The 20,288-nt window shown below is 38.7% G+C and overlaps 1 protein-coding gene and 1 pseudogene across 1 annotated transcript; one reads left to right on the forward strand and one right to left on the reverse strand.

Moving 5' to 3' along the window:
• The first annotated feature begins 6,531 nt into the window (after nt 1-6,531).
• Nucleotides 6,532-13,341, forward strand: LOC117624749 (annotated as a pseudogene).
• Nucleotides 13,342-13,729: 388 nt separating this feature from the next.
• On the reverse strand, nt 13,730-16,539 carry LOC117624221 (pollen-specific leucine-rich repeat extensin-like protein 3). The gene has a single exon (XM_034355366.1). The coding sequence runs from the start codon at nt 16,526-16,528 to the stop codon at nt 13,730-13,732; it is 2,799 nt and encodes a 932-aa protein (XP_034211257.1). The 5' UTR covers nt 16,529-16,539.
• Between the last annotated feature and the right edge of the window lie 3,749 nt (nt 16,540-20,288).

Raw genomic sequence — 20,288 nt, forward strand, 5'->3', positions numbered from 1 at the left:
TGAGAGAAAAGAGATTGAGGAAACAGAGGAAAAACCTCTGCAATTGATTCATTATTTCCGTCTGTCTTTCTAACATTTAATAGGAAAAACTTTCTTCCAACATGTGGGCCCCCTTCCAACATGTGGGCTCCACACTTGATTATTTACAACACTCCCCCTTGGAGACCACAACTGATACGGAATATGTCTCGTTAAAAACCTTGCCAGTAAAAACCCAGTGGGACAAAAACTGGTCGAAGGAAAAAAGAGTACATAACCATGCGTAAAATAAAATTCTGTGTATATGGACATGCGTGCGACACTGCCTCGTTAAAACCTTGCCAGGAAAAACCCAGTGGGATAAAAACCTGGACGAAGGAAAAAGAGTACAGTGTGGAAAGGTCTGTATTGATGGCACGCTCCCCCTGATGCTTGGCAGAATATCTTGAAGCCATACTGTTGATCATCTGTCTGAATATCATAGTTGACACTGCTTCTGTGAGTCAATCTTTGAGCGACACTGCCTCGTTAAAACCTTATCAGGAAAAACCCAGTGGGATAAAAACCTGATGAAGGAAAAAGAGTACAGTGTATGAAAGTCTTTATGAATACCATGCTCCCCCTGATGAATATCTCCCCCTGAAAACTTCATGACTAACTGTTTCCAGTAAGCGACCATAGAGATTTCCAGAGTCCGCATATCTAATAACACTTGGGCTATTTATAATTTCACTCAAAAAATATGCCCGTATATGGTGTTATGCTTAGATAGCATCAAATATGCCTCACATCATCCAAAATGATGGAGTTGAGCTCTATCTGGAAAATACGATGTCCGGTCCAATATACTTCCGGAAAATCCTTCAAGTGTCCAACGGATAATCCTCATAAAAATGCTTCAATACTTTCTTAGTATAAGCAATAATCTCGTTGGCATAATGCTCGATCTTTCAGTCGAGACAAATATTTCTGGAACTCTTGAGAAGTTTTAATGTGTTTGCAAACATATTAATGTACTCACTGAGGCAATTTATGCATATTAGTATTGAGTACGGATTTTGTGCTTCAGGCACATGTCATTCAGGGACTTGCTTCATGCAATTTCAATCCTTTCAAGGATTTTGTTTAAAGGGATTAAACTTTATGACACATTATATAGCTTTAACCCAGCTATTTATACATCTTTAGGGAATCACTTCAGGTGATATGCTTTGTGCATTTAATAACCCTTAAAGATAACATGTTGGTCTCCGTAAATGTGCAATAAGGGGGGGCACAATTGAATCTGTAGATATGGAGAAAACCCAACATTCCTTGTTTATGCCAGAAACATTGTGTCATACAAAGTAGGTATATTCCCTTTTATTCCGAACACCCAAGTATAACTTTCAGTATTAACAATTTTGGGGTTCGTACTGTGGGTTTATTCTTTCACGTTCATTCTCATCTATAATGGAATTGCCTCATTTCATTTTGGCCAATGATATTGTCGACATTTAATAATTGAACGTGGTTCCAATCAACACAGCCCATTGATGATTTGAGTAGCTACTCCAAAATCAAAATTTGTCATTCATCAATTCATGATCCCACCATTCTCATGTGCATGCGCATACATCAATTATAAGCATTTCTTTGCTTTTGGGTACCCAAGCCACTGTATGGGGCTTTTATTATGTGAGAATGTGGATTATAACCTCCAATGGAGCGTTATTTTATAGTAGGGCGTGGATAATCTCCATTTAGGGAGTTGGAACATTTAGAACCCATATATCTGTCATGCTGCAGGCATGCTACAGATTAATATATATACATGTCAATTAATTTCTGGGACTTTAACCCATACAATTTGCAACGCATTAGGCGTGCACAATATCAATATTGACATGTCAAAGGATTGTCCTTTCGGGACTTCAATCCACATCATTTGCTACGCAACAGGCGTGCATCATATTGATCACTGCTATACCCATATTCTGTTCTTATGGGACTTTAATCTGTGCAGTGTATTATCAATGTATCCAACTTACAATTTGTAAAATTTGCATTAATAATTCATGGATACATACAAGCCATTCTTTTGGAACGGACTTATCTCCCCATTTGGTTACCTTTCAAGATAATATATCAAATAAGTATATAAGCATAAAATAACACAAGTATTGCTTACATCCTTAGGTGGGAGAAACTTTTCTCAAGTATCATTCAAGCTCGTATCGGCCCAGTAAATGTAGTGCTTGATGATCTAGTTATATCCTGCAAAAGCAAAAATCACAATTCTTCTCCCTTATGAACAGAGAGTTATAAAAGAAAGAAAAGATACAAATATTGTGATATTGATTGCAAGGTAAGGTAAGCAATCAGGGAAGGAAGCTGGTGGGAGCAGACAAGCAGCTCATCAATCAAGGAAGGAAGCTGGTGGGAGCAGAAAACAAGCTCTCAATTCACCTAGTCTAGAAGGACCTCAGGAGATTAGAGCACAAGGCCGCCTTCACAATTCCCTGATCTTGCAGAAACATGATCAGGGATAGTCTTGCTTCCTGAATGGATGATCAGAGATAGTCTTGCTTCTCAGGCATATTAAGTGCTTAATGATAAGAAAAACAAGTAGATATAGCATCATTTTGTATGGGAAAACTGGATGTCTTCTACAAAGAAAATTTCGTTAGTAACACATTTATACACAAATACAATGAATAGGTAGAACGGTGAATTTCAAATTAACCATAGGAAAATTGCGAGATTCTCGGGATACTTTTGAAAAAGTAGCTCCGTGAAATCCGTAAAGCAAGATCGGCTTTGAAAATAATACTTGAAAACGCCGAAAGTGCCGACAGGCATTATCAGAGGCCACCTGAAGTTTTGGACTCTTGCGAAAGAAAAAGATAATGTGGGGATTCGAGAAGATATTGGAATCCTGAAAAGTTGCCACATTTTCGTCTATAGATATTGCCTTCGCAAAACTTAATTGAGCAACTGCGTTTCAACTCAACTTCCTTCAGAGGCTTCCAGAACATAATGTAATTTTATAGATTTTACAGGGCCTGCACCTTCATTGCAGGTGGAAAAATCTATCTGTTGTATGTTCATTTGCTGTTATAATAATTGCACATGTTCTTAAACTTGCATCTGGTTTTTACGTCTTTTCAAAATGACGGTTTGGAACCTTGTGCCTTATAGGATCAAATAACCACATCAAATCTCTCATATTTCCATGCATGTGAGCCCAGAATTTTTGGTCTGGGTTAAACCCAAACTCATAATTTATTCGCCATTTTCAAATGGACATGAAATATGAATTGAGTAAAAGCCACGATAATATCTCAATATAGTAGTGAGGAACATTAACTACTATATACCCACAACTTCAAGTTTTAGGATCTCTCATATATTTGGATCCATGGGCTTCCGGCCCAGATATAACAAAATATGTGGGGAGCCTCAATTCATCATTTGAAGTTTATACTGATATTATCCATTTCACGGTGTATTCTTAACAACCGGAATTCACAAAATATATTTCTTCCTTGAGGTGTCGATTATAACAAAATCGAACTTTATTAAATTCATCATTCTCTTATGCCAAGAAAATTTGTGGTGTACCACAATTTGCAATAATACCTCAAAGGTTGTCCATTTAATTGTTGGAACTTCAGGTTCTCAAAACTTTTAAATTTTGAACTTCATGCCAAAATCACATATTCTCATAGTATGGACATTCTTACAATTTTCTGTACATATTTCGGGACTTCAGGCCCTTACATAATTGTCCATATTTTGAGGAACTTCTGGCATCTCATTTAATTGCTCATCCATGAGTGTAAGGAACTGCAGGTTCCCTTTTGTATATAGTGACGGTTTACCCAAAATGGTTAATATTTATGCATACGTCACTATTCATGTGAATAGTACTATTCATCAATTCATGAATACATATCTATTCATATGTACAGTACATTTGCCAGTACAGTTCTTATCCATATGTACGGCACTATGAACCAATACGGCACTATTACATCATTAAGGAACCCCAGGTCCTTATTCACATGTCAGGGATCAAGGACCCTTAAGTCCGATCACATGTTTACAAATATAGTACCGGAGAGACTGCCAGCTCTCATATCAATATCATCATCAAGGATCTTCAAGTCCTGATGTAAATGTATGATGAGGATCAAGGAACTTCTGGTCCTGATCTGTATACTGTAAAAACTCATCATACAACACAATTAATCCATAAAATAAATTTACTGTTAAATAAATTACTTGTATGGACGTTAATCCCGCACCATACTTTAAATGTGCGGTAAAGTAAATTCATAAATTAAATTGATGTATGGACGCACCATACTTTAAATGCGGTAAAGTAAACGTGCTTGTATGGGCACTAATTCTGCTCCATACATTTAAATGACAGTAAAAGCGTGGACGATAAACCCGCACCACCCTTTAAAGTAAATTTACGATAAAATAAATGTGCTTGTATGGGCACTAATTCTGCTCCATACATTTAAATGACAGTAAAGCAGTAAAGGCGTGGACGATAAACCCGCACCACCCTTTAAAGTAAATTTACGATAAAGTAAATGTGCTTGTATGGGTAATAAACCTACACCATACAATAAATAAAATAATTGCGGAATGAATAAAGTAAAGACAATTATTTGTGGGTTCATATCAACACCACAATCAAATAATATAGTAGATAATATTATTATCGTTTGTAGAAGGCATCATAATTGTCTTTTTGAAATCAAATGCTTTCCACCTGTAATTTGTACACCTGCACTTATATTAATAGTATAGATTAATAATAAAATAATTGACAAAGGAGCTTACCCTTTCGGTGTTGTTTCTCATCAAAAGATTCCTTAGCACTTTCCGTCAGTGGCTAAGAAAATTTTGTGGACGAGAACAAGGGTGCTGTGCCAAAAATTTCAGCACCAAAAGCTATGCTTTCTCTTCTATGATTTTGGAATGGGTCCCATTCCTTCATCACTAAAGCCACCAACGTTGGCTGCTTTGGTTAATGGCATATGAAGTTGTGTTGTCAAGTAGCTAATCATATTAGCATTGAGACCCACCACAGCCAACTTTTCACAAATCTCATTAGCAAAGATGAAGGGCATGGTGACCAAGCCTCCCTTTTTCCTTGCAACATGGTTGCCTTTCTCCTCCATCTTTTCCATCTGCTTTCTCCTTCTCCTTCCTCTGTTAGCCTCATGTGCAGAACTAAAACAGGTCTACATAGTGTACTTTGGTGAGCACAGTGGAGAAAAAGCTCATTCATTGCGGACAGCGAGGTTGAGGAGAGCGAGGAGAGAGACTTGGTGTGCATCTGGGTTAGGAGAGCACCATCAAAGGGACCCGTGCAAACGGGACCTGCTGTGCCTGCAAGGAAACCACCATGGAAGAAGGAGTTGCATTTGTTCTCAAGAAGAGCTCTCTGTGGCTTGCCTCATCTTCACCTGGATCATTTTTGGGCAGCTAGACTCGTAGAAGGACCACGAAAGCCCCTTTAACCACAGAAACAAAAGGTTGTGCCTCTGAGACACAAAACAAAGAAGAAACAGAGAGAAGAAACCAGATTCAGAGAGAAAAAAGTGAATGAAGCAGAAGAAGAAGCAGCCATGGCTATGTTTTCTTTGTGTTTGTTTGGTTGGGTTTCATCAGAGAATTCAGCTGGTATTGTTAAAGCGAATTCGTGCTGATAACGTGTTATAAAACTGGAGAGAAATTGATGAGAGAAAAGAGATGGAGGAAACAGAGGAAAAACATCTGCAATTGATTCATTATTTCCGTCTGTCTTTCTAACATTTAATAGGAAAAACTTTCTTCCAACATGTGGGCCCCCTTCCAACATGTGGGCCCCCTTCCAACATGTGGGCTCCAGACTTGATTATTTACAACAAAAACTAGATAGTTAAACAATTTTTTATGAATCTTCTGAGCAATGTTTATGATACGATTGGTTGACCTTGACCTTACTAAACCTATGCACTAATTCAGCACTGGTTATCCTTCTTGCACATTCCAAGTTGATCACAACAAGCCTTTAGAATAATGAAGTCTGCAGATCAATGAATAATTCTTATGAAGTGATTAATCTAGCTAGTCAAGTATGGATTATAAGTTATATGAGAAGAGCACATGCATGTTGGGGCCTTGAAATTTGGATAATTAATTTAATTAAATGGACTAAAGGTTAATTAATCAAAGTTTATTCACCAAGTCTTTGAAAAAAAAGGGTCGCTTGCTTGGGAAGTGAGTGAGAAATTTAATAGACTCCACGGATGATTTTATAAAGGGTTTGGATAGTGCTCAAGGAATGTGTGGTACAGCATGTAGAGTGTGGGGGCCCAGATGCTTGATCGAAAGAAAAATAAAAAGATCCGAGCACGTATGGTCAAAATCTATCTTGTCTTTACCACGAGTCATTTTCCTTGAGGGGGCGGAGCGTATACGAAATGAAGCAGCAGCTAGCACGCTAAGATCAACCACTTGGAGAAGGTGAAGCCTTTTAAGTGTGGGTGGTGAAGAAAAATGGTAAGGATTCTTAATTTTCCAATGGACATGATCTTCTTGTTCAGCCAAATTAATATTGCGCTCATAGTGCTTATGTGCAATATGGGACCGATATCATCAAGAGCACAGCCACAGAACATGACTCTTCCACATGATGAGGGTAGGCTGCTGCTGCGGCTGCTGCTTTCTAAATGTAGTTTTTGTTTTTTGTTTTTAAATAAATAAATTAGAAGGAACATTTGATGGGATTTTTGCTTTATGCGGGTGTAATGGCAGTTGAAGCCCTTCGTGAAATAGCTGCACAACTGCATAAAAAGGACTGGAATTTCAGCGACCCGTGTAGCAATGTTCCAACTTTCTCAACCCCACATACAGATCAGTACAACAACACTCTCTTCTGCAATTGCTCCTTCCCTGGCAATGTGTGCCATGTCCAAAGCATGTATGCATATATTTTTGCCATTTGTATGCTTTAAATTCTTGCAGCACCGGTTCATTCATAAATTCATTTTCCTAATTAAATATGATGGTTGCTGGTTACTGTTTGGAGTGATTAGTCAAGAATCAACCTTTGATTTTTTGGATCCTTGTTGTGCAGTTTTCTTATGGGGCAGGAACTGGATGGTGTGCTTCCACCAGCACTGGTGAAGCTACCTTACATTAAGCAACTGTATGAAGAGCAGAGATTTTCAATAACTGCTTTAGCTTTTACCATCTCAAATCTATTGGTTTTTATCCTAATTAATAGGACTCTTTCTTCTTTGCTCATAGTAATCTGGACCAGAATTACCTTAGTGGTCCGATACCAAGCAAATGGACTTCTACGAAGTTGGAATTTCTGTAAGTGGCATCTACACTCATGTTTGAGGTTGTCAATTAGTAGTTTTCGTGCCAATGATTGAACTAATGGAATGTACATAGTGCAGGGCTCTCAGCGTGAACAAATTATCAGGACCAATCCCTAGCTATTTGGGAAACATAGTTACTCTCCAAGCTTTGTATGCTTTCGATCTTTCTCACTTGTTGTTTATCTCATTTACATTTACTTTTGTACCAATTGGTTTGGTTGTGAACTTGAAGTGACTATCTTTCAGGGGCTTGGAAAGCAACTTATTTTCTGGAACCATTCCTCCGGAGCTGGGGAAGTTGATTAACATGGAGAGTCTGTCAGTGGGATTTTTCTTTTTCCAATGTTCATAGTTTGACATTCTTTGATTTTCATAACCAAGTTGAACATAACTAGTGACAAGGTTTGACATGCCATGACTAATTAACTACAGCTATCTTCGCGCTAATAATCTCACTGGAGAGTTGCCTGTGTCTCTCACTAATATGACGAAATTAAAAAAACTGTAAGTGATTTTTACTGTATTTTACCTAATTAAGATGTTTCGAGTTCAGGTTCATGACATTCCTTTTTCTTTTCTTTTTTTTCTTTTGGGTGGGGTGGTTCAAAATATTCTGCAGTTGGATTGGCAGTAACAACTTCACTGGGAAAATACCGAACTATTTTCTTAGTTGGAAAGAGCTTGAGATGTTGTAAGAGATCTTTTCTAGCATGCATCTTATATCTCTGTCATCTTCAAGTATCTTCAGTTAAAATATAAATCCTTTTCAAATGTGTTGCTTACAGAGAGATGCAAGGGAGTGGTCTTGAAGGGCCCATACCTCCTAGCCTTTCTGCATTAACTAAACTGTCATACCTGTGAGTCTTGGCTTCTAAGTTCTCAATTATTTTAAGTTTCAGATTTTTTGCATTCTCTTTTGAGATATCATTGCTGAAGAGACTTGTATTCCTAATAGTTATTTGAAGTGATCTTTTGCAGATCGATTAGTGACTTAAGCGGTGAGAGTTCAGATTTTCCTAACTTGTCAAATATGAAAGACATGCAGACTTTGTGAGCCATCTTTATGGTTTTAGACTTTTAGTATCCTTTCTGATTAGAATAACCTACAAGTATATAACATTTATTTTCTTATATGGGTTGCTTCATATTGCAGGATGTTAAGGAGCTGCAATATAAGAGGAACAATCCCTGAATATATCTCTAATATGACAAGTCTGGAACTTTTGTAATACTTCTGTTTATTCATTCTCTGTACTTTTGCTTGAGCTTACATATATGTGAAAAGCTCAAAAGTGCTAAAATTGTTGAATGATTGTAGATCCAAATGTAAAATTTGGGAAAGCCTTACTACTATTACAATTTAATTACTATGTGGTGGAAAACAAAATTTGGCCTCAGTATTTATCATTTGCTTTTTCAATTTACTGAAGTGTCATTTGATTAAAAAAAAAAAATTCTGTACTGTATTCCCAGCATCACGAGTACATAACTTCGGATTACCCCCAAACCTATTTCTTTTGCAGGGATCTTAGCTTCAACAGATTGAAAGGGAACATTCCAAATCTTGTGGATACACGGAGATTGGCCACAATGTAAGTCAAATTTATATGGGTAGCTATATAGCTCACATAATGTGTAACCTTAAGAAACATTGATACAAATAATTTTTTATTCACATGTAAACATATTGCTCAATGATCAGATATCTGACAAGTAACTTGCTTACTGGGCTTCCGGAGTGGATCAAATATAGAGATAGTCGCTAGTATGTTTCTTCCTCCTAAATCTTACTTATTTATGGTTAGATTTCTGTTTATATCCATCATTTACTCAGATTACTCAGATTGTATGTATACCACTAGCACGCATGTAGTGTGCATACCTACAAGTTTATTGCAACCTTTCCTCATTAATTTGTGTCTGTGCTTCTGAGGCTTCAACAGATAAATGTCTATGATTAAGAATATAGTGACTTGGTAGACAGATTACAACGCTACACGAAAGATAAGGCGAATTACACAATGGATAAGGTTATGTATACAAGTACTTTTTGGCTGAAGGTTCGTGATTATAAGAAGGCTGGGGTATTGTATTGATGATGAGTGGTTAAGTCCAAAATTTTCTATCTTGCTGGTGTCTTTGAAATGTTGAATAATTTCCTCTCTGTTCTGCGCAAATTCAGTCACTCATGTAACATCCCACATCGACCAATGGAGAGGGGGTGATGTGCCTTATATGTACATGCCCGCCTCCATCTAGCACGAGGCCTTTTGAGAGCTCACTGGCTTCGGAGCCATGGGAACTCAGAAGTTAATTCATGTTACAAATTTTACCAAAATAGTCTGATATTCTTTTTTCTTGGAATCTCTGTTAATAGAGAACTTTAAATTTGCATGCAGCATAATAGATCTTTCCTACAATAACTTTTCAGAGAACTCTGTCCCAACTACATGTCGAGACAACTTGTAAGATTAAATCTTTTTTTCTTCTATATCTTCTTCTTTTCATTTACTTTGCTTGAGATTTACATATTTTGCGCTCTTTGGCTATCTAAATATGTGAAAGTAACTAGGTTGTTGTTTTCATCAGTAATGTGTTCAAAAGTTTTTCCTGGCAGAACAACTCGTAAGCTTCAAACTCAATGAGTTCCACAGGGAGTTTATTCATTTTTCCTCATTCATTGTTCGTAAGCTAATTATGCTTTTTTTGTATATATATCAATGTAGGATTCTTAGCCATTGCCTTAATCCATGTTCAAAAGGTAACTAAATCTGTCGTAGAATATCTCAAGTGTATGTTTCTGTTTTCACATACAATGTTGTTTTGAGTCCATTTGTCATCTACCTTTTGTATGCTGTTTTTTCTCTATAGAGCAGTATTCGGTGCATATAAATTGTGGTGGAAAACAAGCCACCATTGGAAGCATCAAATATGATGGTGATGAAGCTTCAGGAGGTGGAGCAAAGTTTTTTTATGACACAGGGAACTGGGGATTTAGTAGCACTGGTGATTTTGGGCTTAAGAATTATGACCAAGAGTATATAGCAAGAAATAGCTCCATACTCAATATGACAAACTCTGAATTGTACAGTACAGCCCGAATATCTCCTCTTTCTCTCACATATTATGCCCGTTGCTTAGCAAATGGAAATTACACTGTGAAACTACACTTTGCTGAAATAGTTTTCAGAAACAACAGGTCTTATTACGGCGTTGGAAGACGAATTTTTGATGTTTATATCCAGGTAGTCATCCTTTTATGTTCACCATAAATGAGATGAAGCATAAATAACAATTCTCCATGTTACTTAATTTTTATTTTTTAAGCATTTGGATAAACTGAACTATTCTCCATATTTTCTCTAAAATCTCAACCACCTATCAACATAGGCTTCCTTCCTCCAATGTTCTTAACAATTTTCTTAATCACTCCCTTTCGCTCTTAGTTTTTAACTTGAATGATTAAGCATAGTAATTATTACAGGAAAAACTGGTATTGAAGGATTTTAATATTCAAAAAGAAGCACAAGGAGTTGATAAGGAAGTGATAAAGGTATTTAAAGCAGTTGTCAATGTTATGACTTTAGAGATCCGCTTTCATTGGGCTGGGAAAGGGACAACTAATGCTCCGAAAAGAGGAATATATGGTTCTCTTATATCTGCTATCTCGGTGGAGTCTGGTAGGTAATTTAAGTAGTAAGTTTTCTCTTTATTTTGACTGCCATCTTGTTCATCACTGTCCTTGGCTCTGCTTTCACTTCTAGATTTCAAACCGCCTGATGATAGCAAAAAGAAGATATTCATTGTGGTTGGAGCTGTTTCAGTGTTGTGTCTTATTTTCATGACTATTGGCATTCTTTGGTTGAGATGCTGCTTCGGAGGCAGAGCATCTACTAGGGAACAAGGTACTATGAATACCGTGCAAAAAAGGAAATAAGACTTGGCAATTTGAGTTATGTCATGTCCATATGGAAATCTGCAAGAATAAATGTTTCTTGTAGTTGCTTGATTTTTCAGTGTTATTCTTTTCCAATGTTGTCTGATAAGCCAAAGGCCCTCAAATTCTCAGTGAAAATCAGTTCAATATGCTAACCTCTTGTCACATGAACAGATCTGAGAGGATTAGATCTGCAAACTGGTTTCTTTAGATTCAAACAAATCAAAGCTGCCACCAACAACTTTGATGCTGCAAACAAGCTTGGGGAAGGTGGCTTTGGAGCTGTTTACAAGGTATTCTACAACTCCTTTTTGTTTCCCCTAAATATGCAAGCACTTCTCCTTTTGTTTTTCTTTGACTTTGGTCTATGACACTAAAAAGCGTTGTGTATGAGCAACATTTCTCAAATGTATTCTATTTCAAATTGCAGGGAGAACTATTAGACGGTACTATTATTGCAGTTAAGCAACTTTCTTCAAAATCGAAGCAAGGAAATTGTGAATTTGTTAATGAAATAGGCATGATTTCTGCCTTAAAACACCCAAATCTTGTTAGATTGTACGGATGCTGCATTGAAGGAAACCAGTTACTGTTGGTATATGAGTACATGGAGAACAATAGCCTTGCACATTCTTTGTTTGGTAAGCTGGAAAACTTAAATTGGATGGTAAACATGTTATACGTTCAATACTAGTTTGATGAATGAATTTTATTTGTGAGGTTATGTTTGAATTCAGGTCAAGAGAAAGGTATACTGAAACTGGACTGGCATACAAGGCAGAAAATATGCGTCGGCATTGCAAGAGGTCTGGCTTTCATGCATGAGGAGTCCACACTGAAAATTGTTCATAGAGACATCAAAAGTACCAATATACTGCTTGACAGGGACCTGAACCCTAAAATCTCCGACTTTGGTTTGGCCAAGCTGAATGAAGAGGAGAAAAGTCATATTAGCACCAGAGTAGCTGGAACTATGTGAGAAACCTTCCCTTCTCTTTCTCTTTCCTTCATTGTGGAACCCTAATTGATTTTTGTCTTCCAAATCTTGATTACTTAGTTTGTTTGTATTTGATCACACAATGATCAAACACTCTTCCCATTTGTTTTTCAGAGGATACATGGCACCAGAATATGCATTATGGGGCCATTTAACTGATAAAGTAGATGTTTACAGCTTCGGGGTTGTTGCACTGGACTTGTATCTGGCAAAAACAACATCAAATATCGGCCAAACGAGAATTATGTCTGCCTTCTTGATTGGGTAAGATCTTACTGCATTTTGTTTAGTACATGAGTTAGTAGGAACTGTTTTCCATTTGACATATTCGTCATCCAGCTTTGTGTTACCCTACACTTTTTGATCAGGAAAATGTTACCCTACACTTTTTGATCAGGAAAATGAACTTTTTTATGTTGCAAGTTGCAAATGACGTTCTACTTTCAATTTCTCTTCAGTACACTGACATCAAAATGTTCTAAACAATATACATATATATATAACAACAATCAAGAAAGTTTATTTTTCCATCTGTTTCCTTTTGGATGTCGCAGGCGTTTGTTTTGCAACAGAAAGGAAATCTGATGGAGCTGGTGGATCCAAAGTTGGGGTCTGAGTTCAACAAGGAAGAGGCAATGAGAATGATTAAGGTACGTAGCTCTACTCTGCACTAATCCATCACCAGCGCTAAGACCTACAATGTCTGCAGTGGTGAGCATGCTTGAGGGCCGAGCCATTGTTCATGAACTGAACATAAATCCGAGTATTTATGGTGATGAAATGAGGTTTAAGTCCTTACGAGATTAGTCTAATCTGAGTGTTCCAACAGAGTTGGTGTGAGACTCAAAGCCTCATTTATTTATCGGATGCACGAGGGACGACCTCTTCCTTATCGTCTGTCCAGGATTTCTATACAATAAATTTTGATTCTCAATAGTCAAATCATCAGATTCGTACTCAAAATCAGATATCCAAAATTAGAACTACGTACATGGCCTTTGCATTCCATTATTTGTACCACTATTAATTATATTAAAATTTGTGGTTGGATATGATTTGATGGGGGTTTCATTCATGCACATCAAACAGAATATTAAAACAAAGCAAAATATCAATGTGTAAAATTTCCTTTATTGCATTAAGTAGGCATATGAAAGAAGATTTACACTTTGATTGATGTCATGAAGTACAAGCTATGATCAACTAACAATAGTGGGTGCATTTATGTGAGATTGTATAATTTACATATCAAAAAATTAAAAACAGTTGCTTTTTGAAGGGTCTGATGCCATAATGCTTAGTAGCCCAGGAATATTGGTGGAGGTGGAGATGAGTATTGGGAGCCGAAATTTGGTGGCAAAACAAAGTCATCTACTGGAGGGGGTGATAAGACAACGGGAGGAGGAGGTGACAGAGAAGGAGAAGGTGGTGGAGGGGAGTTTTCTAGAGGGGGTGGAGACTGGGTGGGTGGTGGTGGTGATTGGACTGGAGGTGGCGGTGAGTAGATCGGTGGTGGTGGTGTTGGAGAGTTGACTGGGGGTGGTGGAGAGTGAACTGGAGGTGGAGGAGATTGTACTGGTGGTGGGGGCGAGTTGACTGGTGGTGGGGGCGAGTGGACTGGTGGTGGTGGAGAATGAACTGGTGGTGGAGGTGAATGAATTGGTTGAGGAGGCGAGTGAACTGGGGGTGGAGACCGGGGTGGTGGAGAAAGAATCGGTGGTGGAGGAAGGACCGGGGAGGTGGAGACGATCGCGCTGGGGTGAGTTGACTGGGGCGGAGAAGGGACTGGGGCAGGAGAGTGGATCGGTGGCGGGGGCGACCGACCGGTGGCGGGAGAGTGGACTCAGGTGGTGGAGGAGAGTGGACCGGGGGAGGGATATTTGGACTGGCGTATGGGGTGAGTTGACCGGGGTGGAGAGAGAATCGGGGTGGAGATTGGACCGGGCGGTAGGGTGAAAGGACCGGGGTGGAGGAGAAAGGGACCGGGGGTGGTGGCATGAACTGGGCGAAGCCGACCGGTGGTGGAGGAAAGCTGGACCTGGGGAGTGATTGGATCGGCAGGCGAGTTGTTCGGGGTGGAGAGGATCGGGGAGGTGGAGAGTGGACTGGTGGTGGAGGAGAGTTGATTGGTGGTGGAGGAGAGTGGATTGAGGGAGGTGGAGATTGGACTGGAGGTGGAGGTGGAGGTGAGTGGACTGGTGGAGGGGGTGAGTTGACTGGTGGTGGTGGAAAGTGGACCAATGGAGGAGGCGAGTGGACTGGTGGTGGAGACGAGTAGATTGGTGGTGGTGGTGAGTAAATTGGGGGTGGAGGAGAGTGAACTGGAACAATAGGACTTTGCCCTGTGGGTGAAGCCGGCAGTGAAGGTGGTGAGTGGGGGATAGTGGGACTTTGCCCTATGGGTGCTGGCGATGGTGATGTTGCTATGGGTGGTGGTGGAAGGGAGTTGATTGGGGGTGGCAGTGAGTTAGGTCGAATTGGAGCAATGGGACTTTGCCCTATAGGTGCTGGCGATGATGGTGTTATTACGGGTGGTGGAGGAGAGTGGACAGGTGGTGGGGGTGAGTTGATTGGGGGTGGTGGTGAGTCGGGGCTAATTGGAACAATGGGACTTTGTCGTGTGGGTGCGGGCGATGGCGATGTTGCTACGGGTGGTGGAGGAGAGTGGACAAGTGGTGGGGGTGAGTTGACCGGGGGTAGTGGTGAGTCGGGTTGAATTGGAACAATGGGACTCTGTTGTGTGGGTGTGGGCGATGGCTGTGTTGCTACGGGTGGTGGAGGAGAGTGAATTGGTGGTGAGTGAGGGCGAACCGGAACAATAGGACTTTGCCTTGTTGGTGTGGGTGGGGGTGGTGATGGTGCTACAACTACTTGAGGAGGGCTAGCAACTGGTTCTGGAGTCTCTGGAACTGGCTCCGGAGATAGCTCTGGTTTAGGTAGTTGTGGCTCTAGTGTGGGAGTTTCTTCTTGGGGCGGTTGTTCTTGGGGTGGTTCCTCTTTGGGAGGATGTTGTTTGGGTGGCTCCTCCTTGGGTGCAGGAGAAGAAGGTTTTGAAGGTCCTGGTTCACCTCCGCACTTTGCCCTGCCACAATCCACTGGCTTGTTCACCACAACTTGACATTGTTTTGCTGACTTCTGCTTAGGCCTATCTGGTAAGCAGTTGCTTGTGTCATCAAATAGTGTGTCCATCCGAGAAGATGGAACACATTCTTGATCCTCGCCGTTGAAGTAGTTGTAGGAAAACGTAAAATTTCCCAAGCTAGGTAACTTGCAGAGACTCTCGGGAACAAACCCAGTTAGCATGTTGTGTGCAATGTTCAACTCCTCCACCTTCTCAAGGCCTATGAAAGTCTTGGATAGGAGCCCACTCAATGTGTTTGAACTAACATCAAACACAGTCACATTTGAGAGGTACCCAATTTCAGGAGGCAAACACCCAGCAAACTTGTTGTGGGAGAAGATGGCCTCATTTAAATTGTTTACCATTTTTCCAATGCTATTAGGGATGCAGCCCTCGAGATGATTGTTTGCGACCACAAGAACAGAGATGGGGGAGTTGCCAAGAGTGTCAGGGATGGTGGATGTGAACCTGTTGTTGTTCAAGAACAGGGCATCCAATTCCTTGTTGAAGAGCTCAGGAGGCAATTTCCCCTCAAAGTCATTGAACCTGAGGTCAAGGTACTTGAGGTTTGGAATTTGCAGGACCACCTCTGGGAACGATCCCACAAAGCGATTGTTGCTAACGTCGAGCTCGTGGAGAAGAGTTAGCCTAGCAAAGCTCTTAGGGATGATACCACAGAACCTGTTCGTGTTGATGTGGAACATGGCAATGTCACTCAACATGCCTAATTCAACAGGAAGGTACCCTGCAATGTCTGCATGGTTGATGTCAATGCCAGCCACAACCTCTAACTGTGGGTCATCAAGAGCCGGGGCACAAAATACTCCAGTGTAAGCACAAACATTAGCACCAACCCAGTTCTCAGTAGTTTTAAGAGGGTCTGAGTATATGGCCTTTTTCCAAGCTTGAAGTGCAACGTATGCACTTCTAAGCCTGGGATGTGGAAACTTTAAGTTCAACTCAACTTCATATTCATGGTCGTCGCGCAGGTCATAGCTTGCCTGAAAATGTAGGAGCTGGCGACGGGCAATGAAGGACGCTTCAGCATCAGTTAGAGCAGAAGAGAAAGATGAGAAGGAGGAGAAGAGAAAAAAGAAAACTAGAAAATAGGCAGCCTTCATTGTTTGGGTTATTAGGCCCAAGGCTGATGAGGAGAAGAGGGGGAGCAAGGGAGATTATATTGAGAGGAAGGGTCTGTTTGGTTGGTTTATTTGAGAGGCTGTGCAAGAATTTCTCTGCATGATTTGCAAATTTGAGTTGTGTGCCTCTCTGGCTCTTTAAAATTAGGCAACGCATATTTAGTTGGTTTGTTGTACAGTACGTTAAGGAAGGCACTTCTTATTAACTAATCCATCTCACCAACACCAAGACCAACAATATATGTCTGCTTAAAGGCAATTAGAATATTTAAAGTATACCTCTAATTCCATCACCAGCACTAAGCCTTGTTTATGAATTAAATCCTCAACTGCATTCATTTGATTCATTCATGTTTTTCTTTATATAAAAAAATAAGATTAAATGCAAATTTGTTCATTATTTTAAACCAAGGTGTAGCATACTAGCATTAACCCTCCATCCAAATTGTGACATGTACTAATCAAGTTCCCTTCATAAATAATACAATATTATGCTCCTGCACTAAGTTTTTATTCTTCTAATAGAATCATTTTTCAATTTTTATCCTCAAACCTATTTTTTCTAATTTTAAAAATTCATGTAGTTTGTTTATTAATGTACAAATCACATGAATAATTTAGATTTGATGGGTTTGTATTTTTGGGTCCAAAAGGAAAAGTAAAACTTTTAAGTAAATCTACTTTTGTTTACACAGTAGTTAACCTAATATAGAACAAAATTATGTAAAAAGAGACAAACTAGAGAGAGAGAGAGAGAGAGAGAGAGAGAGGGCCTCGTCTTCTTCACTGTTCGCTTTGATTTTCTGTCAAAATACCGAGAAGATAACTTTTTTCTCTTTAAACAAATAAACACTCGCTCTTTTTACTGCCGAATTACCCAGAAGCAGAAGAAAACGTACTCACCCGTCTCTTCGAACAAACACCTAAGAGTAACACTCTTTACTTGTTGCCCAAACTCAGAGGAGTTTTTTCTCTTCAAACTGAAACACAGACTGTTGACGTGAGTCTTCTAATTAATCAAGGAGATTTACTTTCTTGATTAATTAAGGAATTTACTTTCCTATTTTTATATAAGTGATAAATCATTGTACAATTAGGAGATATTTTTCTAATTCTTTACTATATCTAATTCCTTGTAAAACCCTTATGTAAACTCATATATATACCTCCTTATGGAGAAGAATAAAACAAAAAAAACTTAATACATTCAAACCATATTCATATTTTAGCATTGTTGAAGAATACACACGTCCCACATCGGAAACTTAACAAAATAGAAAGTCCGTCCCTCTGAAATCTTAACACGGTATCAAAGCCAGGTTGGTTGACTGGGCCCGATTAAACCAAATCAAACAAACTCAAATCAAACAATAACCCCAAATTGAATCAAAATCAAACAAACCCCAAATTTAAATAAATTAATAAATAAAAAGTGACCGATGTGGAATTGGTTGCACCTGTGGCCCACTAAAAAGTGGTCCTACGTGAGGAGGAGTGTTGAAGAATACACGAATCCCACATCGGAAACTTAATAGAAAGTCCCATATAATAAATGGTTCCACTCCTAATAAAATGGAGGCCTTTTGTATAAAACCTCACATCCGCTAAACAGGTGTTTAAGTTGGGGACAATATCAATGTTGCTAGTGGTGGGCCAAGGGTCCGTCCCTCTGAAATCTTAACACAGACAACACTCGCTTCAACCGAGGATCAAGCATTCCTATTCAAGCAATTTCTGTTTTTTTGGGTAAGCAAGCAATCCTCTTTAAGCTTTGTTTCTTTGTTTCTATTTTTTTTATGCACCTCAAACGCAAAGCTCTGCATATCTCTTCAAGTTACCCCTTTAGTGATTGTCTTATAAATTTAATCTCTATAAATATTCATTTGGTTCCTAGTGATAGTGGAATACAGTTCAATCATCAAATTGCCCTGAATTCTCTAAAACCAGGACAAAAGTTTGTTCCTATCAAGGATTTGTGGATAAAAAATAGAAGAAAAACATATATTCTGTGTTGATAGGTAAATTCCTGTCTCCCCATTTTGCTTAGTGGATCATTTGATTGTAGTTGTTAATATCAAGGGTTAACCAAAGTTAACATATGTCACAATCTAGATTGTTTTCAATGCTGCATCTAGCTTGATTCAAGGTGGTGACCAAATTTGCAGTGAAAAAGATTTTGATGTGTTCAAACTCTAAATACTCTGTTTATGTGCACGAGTTTGATCACATGGCACGTGCCAAGGACAACTGTTCTATATGTGGTCCTTTTCGTATCATTTTGGTCTCTCATAAGGGCAAAGCTTTGACAGAATGTTTGGATTGACTTCGTGAATCTCTTAACGAAAAGCTAGTTCAATTGGTTTTATATGCATTTAATTATAACAATGAAAATTATTCATAAGCTAAAACTTTTTGAAGGGAATTACTTTTGCCACATACATTTTCCTTTACTACCCAATATTCATGCTATATTTGATTATTCGAAAATTTGGATTTTATTTTATGACAATTCTTTGTGTTTCAATATTTTTCTTTCCTTTTTTTGAAACCAATCATTGTATCCGATGAGGCATATGAAAAGAATTGGATGGATTGGATTTAATCCTAAATTGGGTGGAAGTGTAAAATCTACAAACTAAGCAAATTTGAGTTGGACTGGATTGTACATGTTGGTTGGCTTGGTCTACGAGTTAAGGTTTTATTCTTGAAGATTGAAATTGGTACTTAGGTGAAGTGAGTAAATTAAAATCCCAATAGACAGATTTAAGACAACAATGATATTGTTTCTAGTAACAATATGACTAGTCAATTGTTAATACTTACCACAAATCAAATGTTAAAACCTTCAAGCTTAAAAGAGAAATATATGACAACCTAGGCACTTAAAAGGACCCGTCAATCTATACATCTCATGTACTAGCAACAATTAGATTGAAAGGTGTGTGAACATTCATCAGCATTTTAGAGATAACATATATAGTATGACTAATCATAAAATCAAGAACAACACACCAGAAATGTTCACCCAGAAACCCACAATTGGAAAAAACTGTGAATCATCACTCAGACCAGGCAATCCACTAAGTGAAGAAGATTCGTATAGAAAAAGTAATCACAAGCTCAAACAATCCTAGATCTATTTAGGAAATGAGCACTACCTCCTTGTGCAACCTTCTTCCCCAAACTTAGTTGAGCTAGTAGCTTGTCCTTCATGGAAATGGCAGCTAGTCCATCAACTTCTTCACCCCATGGCACCGCAACTCAGCTAGGATGATGAAGTGTTTAAACTAAACCCTAGATGAAAATTTCAAAAACCACAGTATATTTCAAAAACCAATTTTCAAAATCTCATAATGAAAATCCAAACCTCACAAAGTAGAGAATGCAAAGTAAAAGTTTTACTCTAAAAAATCTCAAAGGGTGAAGTGGATTTCGAAAATGGAAACAAAGTTCAAAAGCTATTTGAAAACCTCATTTTCAGAAGCCATGAACACTCTCAAACAAACCAAAGAGAAAACCAAGTTTTCCAAAATGGTGCAAATGAAAGAGATGAGAGATTAAAACTTTTATATGCAAAGCTATGGTCAGATTTTCTCAAAAAGAAGTAGCTTTCAAAATGAAATATTGAAAACTCATTTCTATGTCGTGAACACTCTCAGACAAACTAAAAAGAAAACCAAGTTTTCTAAAATGGTGAAAATGAAAGAGATGAGAGATGAAATTTCAATGAAAGCCCAAAAGG

This window comes from Prunus dulcis, chromosome 4, assembly GCF_902201215.1.
Source record: "Prunus dulcis chromosome 4, ALMONDv2, whole genome shotgun sequence".
In the NCBI taxonomy this organism is placed as follows: Eukaryota; Viridiplantae; Streptophyta; class Magnoliopsida; order Rosales; family Rosaceae; genus Prunus; species Prunus dulcis.

Bases quoted from the DNA above. Each gene is read 5' to 3' on its own strand.
- LOC117624221 (XM_034355366.1), bottom strand. From the start codon at position 16,528: ATGAAGGCTGCCTATTTTCTAGTTTTCTTTTTTCTCTTCTCCTCCTTC.